This window comes from Oxyura jamaicensis, unplaced genomic scaffold (assembly GCF_011077185.1).
Source record: "Oxyura jamaicensis isolate SHBP4307 breed ruddy duck unplaced genomic scaffold, BPBGC_Ojam_1.0 oxyUn_random_OJ71243, whole genome shotgun sequence".
NCBI classification, from domain to species: domain Eukaryota; kingdom Metazoa; phylum Chordata; class Aves; order Anseriformes; family Anatidae; genus Oxyura; species Oxyura jamaicensis.
Window position 1 is genome coordinate 276 of NW_023310426.1, and position 4,005 is coordinate 4,280.

General features: G+C 68.3%; 2 protein-coding genes and 1 non-coding gene across 3 annotated transcripts; all 3 read right to left on the reverse strand.

Moving 5' to 3' along the window:
* Positions 1-338: 338 nt before the first annotated feature.
* Positions 339-1,084, reverse strand: DMAC1 (distal membrane arm assembly complex 1). Its single transcript, XM_035314183.1, has 2 exons — positions 878-1,084; positions 339-459 (listed from the first exon to the last, which is right to left on the reverse strand). The coding sequence occupies exons 1-2, from the start codon at positions 1,056-1,058 to the stop codon at positions 368-370; spliced, it is 273 nt and encodes a 90-aa protein (XP_035170074.1). The 5' UTR covers positions 1,059-1,084; the 3' UTR covers positions 339-367.
* Positions 340-1,506, reverse strand: LOC118159609 (ubiquinol-cytochrome-c reductase complex assembly factor 3-like). The gene is made up of 3 exons (XM_035314182.1): positions 1,376-1,506; positions 1,109-1,252; positions 340-460 (listed from the first exon to the last, which is right to left on the reverse strand). The coding sequence occupies exons 1-2, from the start codon at positions 1,493-1,495 to the stop codon at positions 1,121-1,123; spliced, it is 252 nt and encodes an 83-aa protein (XP_035170073.1). The 5' UTR covers positions 1,496-1,506; the 3' UTR covers positions 340-460; positions 1,109-1,120.
* Positions 1,507-2,949: 1,443 nt separating this feature from the next.
* LOC118159611 lies at positions 2,950-3,083 on the reverse strand. Its single transcript, XR_004747176.1, has one exon. It is a non-coding gene; the product is annotated as a small nucleolar RNA SNORA57 (small nucleolar RNA).
* Between the last annotated feature and the right edge of the window lie 922 nt (positions 3,084-4,005).

The following is a 4,005-nucleotide window of genomic DNA, read 5'->3' on the forward strand; positions in this document are numbered from 1 at the left end:
ATCCCTGCCCCACAGCTGTACCCCATAGCCCTGCCCCATAGCTGTACCCCACATCCCTGCCCCACAGCTGTACCCCATAGCCCCATAGCCCTGCCCCATAGCCCTGCCCCACATCCCTGCCCCACAGCGCCCAGCCCTGCCCCCATCCCCCACCTTTCGGTTTCCATAGCACCCAGGCCCCGCCCCCTCCCCCCCACATGACCCAACCCCCTCCCCATGAGCCATGGAGGGGCGGGGCCAGCCGAGGGGGGGGGCTAGGGGGGCCCAGGGGGCTCTGCTGGGGTCAAAGGTCAGCAGGCAACTACACTGGGGTCAAAGGTCAGCAGACATCACTGGGATCAGAGGTCAACGGGTGCCTTTATTGGGGTCAGGGGTCAGAGGTCAGCCGGGGGTCGGGCTCCTTCCGCTTCTGCTTCCCCACCGGGTCCACCAGGATGACCACGCCCCACGCGGCCACGCCTACGGGGGGGAGGAGTCACCGTGAGGCCCCGCCCACCACCAAGGCGTGCCCCCCCCCCATACCCCCGTTACTGCGGCAACGCCCCGCCCCCTACAGCAGAAAGCCCTCCTGTTGCTATGGCGACCGCCCCTCCCATCTCCACGGCAACCCCGTTGCCGAGGCAACTCCCCCCCCCCCCCCCCCGTTGCCCTGGCAACCCACTGAGCCCCACCCCAGTCGCCCAGGCAACCCCCTCAGCCCCGCCTCCGTCGCCCTGGCAACCCCCTCAGCCCCGCCCCCGTTGCCCAGGCAACCCCCTGAGCCCCAGCCCCGTCGCCCTGGCAACCCCCTCAGCCCCGCCCCCGTCGCCCAGGCAACCCCCTGAGCCCCGCCCCCGGTTGCCGGGGCGACCCCTCCGGCCCCGCCCCGGCCGCTCACTGATGGCGGCGGTGATCTGCGCGATGTCGGCCATGTTGGGCGCCACCCCCCGGCGCAGCACGGCCCGGGGCCCGCGGTAGATCCAGAGCCCGGCCGCCAAAAGCCCGAGGCCGCCCAGGACCCGGCAGCTCCAGCACCCGGCCGGGCCCCGGGACCCCGCCGCCTGCCCGCCTTCCGCCATCCCGGAAGTGACGGACGGAGCCGGAAGCCCCCCCCCCGCCCTTACTTCCGCCGGCCGCGGCCTCACTTCCGCCAGGGCACCGGGCGCCGAGCCACGTTCTCGTCCGTCTCCGCCGCTTCCCGCAGCGCCGCCAGCGCCAGCTCCGTGAGGCGGCGCCGCTGCTGCAGCAGCTCCGGGCTCGCCTCGGGCAGGGCCTGGGGGGGGGGGGGGGGGGGGGGGGCCCCGCCCGGGTCCGGCCCCCCCCGGGCCCCGGGCCCGCCCCCCCCCCCCCCCCCCGTTTCTGGTTGCCGGGCCCCCCCCCCCCCCCCCCCCCTCACCTTCAGGGTCTCCCGGCGCCGGTCCTCGCCCGCCGCCACCGCCCCCCACAGGAGCAGCCCCAGCGCCACCGGCAGCGAGCCCCAGAGCAGCGCCCGCGCCCAGCGCCCAGCGGCCTCCATGGTGCCGGCGGGAGGGGGGCGGCCCCGGGGCCCGGAACCATAGAGAGGGGCTGGAGGACCGAGGAGAGGGCCCGGAACCATAGAGAGGGGCTGGAGGACCATGGAGAGGAGAGCTCCGAACCATAGAGAGGGGTTGGGAGACCATAGAGAGGGTCTGGAGGACCCAAGAGAGGGCTCAAGCATACAGAGGGGCTGGAGGACCATAGAAAGGAGGGCTCCTAACCATAGAGAGGGGCTGGAGGACCATGGAGAGGAGGGCTCCGAACCATAGAGAGGGGCTGGCGGCCCCTAGAGAGGGGCTGGAGGATCATAGAGACGGGTCGGGGATCATAGAGAGGGGTTGGGGGACCATAGAGGGGAGTTGGCGGACCAGAGAGGGGGACTGGAGGACCATAGAGACCCGTCGGGGAAAATAGAAAGGGGACCAGGAACCATAGAGAGGGGCTGGAGGACCAAAGAGAGGGCTCAGAACCATAGAGAGGATCTGGCAGACCACAGACAGGAGGGCTTGGAATCATAGAGACATTGGAGGACCAGAGAGAGGGGCTGGAGGACCAGAGAGATGGGGCAAGGACCATAGAGAGGGTCTGGCAAACCATAGAGATGGGTCTGGAGGACCATAGAGAGGTGCACACGGACCTTAGAGAGGATGGCTGGGGGATCATAGAGAGGGGTTGGAGGACCAGGCCAGCCAGGGGCTGGGTGGCTGCTTTGGGGGATGCAGTGGGGTCATGGGGTGCTGTGGGGCTGGCCCTGTGCTATGGGGCAGGGGCCTGTTATGGGGCGCTGTGGGGTTGGGCCACCCGCTATGGGGCAGCTTGGGGGGGCGTTAGAGGGCTGGGGACCCCTCTGTGGGGCTGGGGAAGTTGGGGGTGTGCGGGGCACTGTGGGGCTGGGGACCTTTCTATGGGGCAGGGGCACCCCACGAGCCTCCTATGGGGCTGGAGGTGCCACCCCAGGGTTCTGGGCAGCCTCCTGTGGGGCTGGGCTGGCCCCCCTATGGGTCTCAGCACCCAGCTGTGGGGCTGAGCATTGTGCTATGGGGCTGGGCACCCTTATGGGGCAACCCCACATCACCCCATGGGGCTGGGTGCCCTTGGGGAGCGGCCCCACATCACCCTATGGGACTCGGTGCCAGTATGGGGCTGGGCACCCCAGACAGCAAAGCCTCCACATGGCTCTGTGGGGCTGGGGGCCTTCATGTGGGGTTTCCCCCTTGTGCTGTGGGTCTGGGCTCCCCCCGGCGTGGTGTGTGTGCTTGCACTTATAGGGCCAGCTGCCCCATAGGGCCAGACCCACACTTTGCCCCTCAGGGCCGGCTGCTCCGGGTCCTTCTCTGCTTCCTCCAAGGCTCGGCCTCCCCTCAGCTCCCTGCAGCCAGACCTGTGGAGAGAAAGCAGCCGTGAGGCGGCGGCCGCGGGGCTCCGGGGCCTCGAGCGAGGGCAGCAGGAGCCCCCTGTCCCGGCACGTGAGGGTAGGACCGGCGGAGGCAGCCGCAGGCACCGAAGACTTCGCGCCGGGCGCTGCTCTGCCTCCGAACATCACAGGGCCGGGCACGGAGCCGCCCGGGCCTGCCAAGAACTGGAGGCGCCAACCCCTCCCGGCCCCAAAACCACCGCTTTCCACCCCAAAACCCCGCCCTCGATCCCACACAATCCCCCCACCGTACCCCACAGGTTCTCCCCGGCCCCACAAACCCGGTCCCGGCCCCAGAAACCCGGTCCCGGCTCCACAAACCCCAGTTCCGACCCCCCCCCCCCATGCCCCATGCGCAGCCCCCTCCCCGTGCCCACCTCACTCACAAAATGGCCGCCGAACGCCCGCGCCGCGGCTTTTATAGAGCGGCCGCCGCGCGCGGGCCGCCCTTCAGCCAATCAGCGTCGGCGCCGCGCGGGACGCCGTCCAATGGGCATCGAGCGGCGCCGCCTTCCAGAAGAAAGGGGAGGGGTTAAGGCGGGAGCCGGAGGCGCCTTGGGCTAACGGGGAAAAGCGACCGGCCGCGAACGGTGACCGCGGGCCGGGGGTTCCGGGGCTAAATGAACCAAAACGGCCCCAAATGGACCCAAAAAGAGCCAAATGGACCCGAAGTGAACCTAAATTGCCCCAGACGGCGCCAAACCGGCCCAAAATGTACGCAAACAGGCAGAAATGGACGCAAATGGCCCCAAACAGCTCCTAAAGGCCACAAACATGAAGAAAAGGCCCCAAATGGGTCAAAATTAACCCCAAATGGGCCCAAGTTACCCCCGAATGGACCCAAACGGCCCCAAATTGTCCCAAGTAGACCCAAATGGCCCAAACAGCTCCTAAAGGCCACAAACATGAAGAAAAGGCCCCAAACGGACCCAAATTAAGCCCAAACAGACCCAAATTAACTCCAAATGGTCCCAAATTGTCCCAAAAGGACCGGAATGGCCCCAAACAGCTCCAAATGGCCACAAACAGGCACAAAAGGCACCAAATGGGCCCAAATTACCCCCAAATGGACCCAAACGTCCCCAAATTGTCCC

Bases quoted from the DNA above. Each gene is read 5' to 3' on its own strand.
- DMAC1 (XM_035314183.1), bottom strand. From the start codon at position 1,058: ATGGCGGAAGGCGGGCAGGCGGCGGGGTCCCGGGGCCCGGCCGGGTGC. The intron at 460-877 runs GTGAGCGGCCGG...TCCCCCCCGTAG, and splicing joins GCAGATCACCGCCGCCATCA to GCGTGGCCGCGTGGGGCGTG.
- LOC118159609 (XM_035314182.1), bottom strand. From the start codon at position 1,495: ATGGAGGCCGCTGGGCGCTGGGCGCGGGCGCTGCTCTGGGGCTCGCTG. The intron at 1,253-1,375 runs GTGAGGGGGGGG...CCCCCCCCCCAG, and splicing joins GGCGCCGGGAGACCCTGAAG to GCCCTGCCCGAGGCGAGCCC.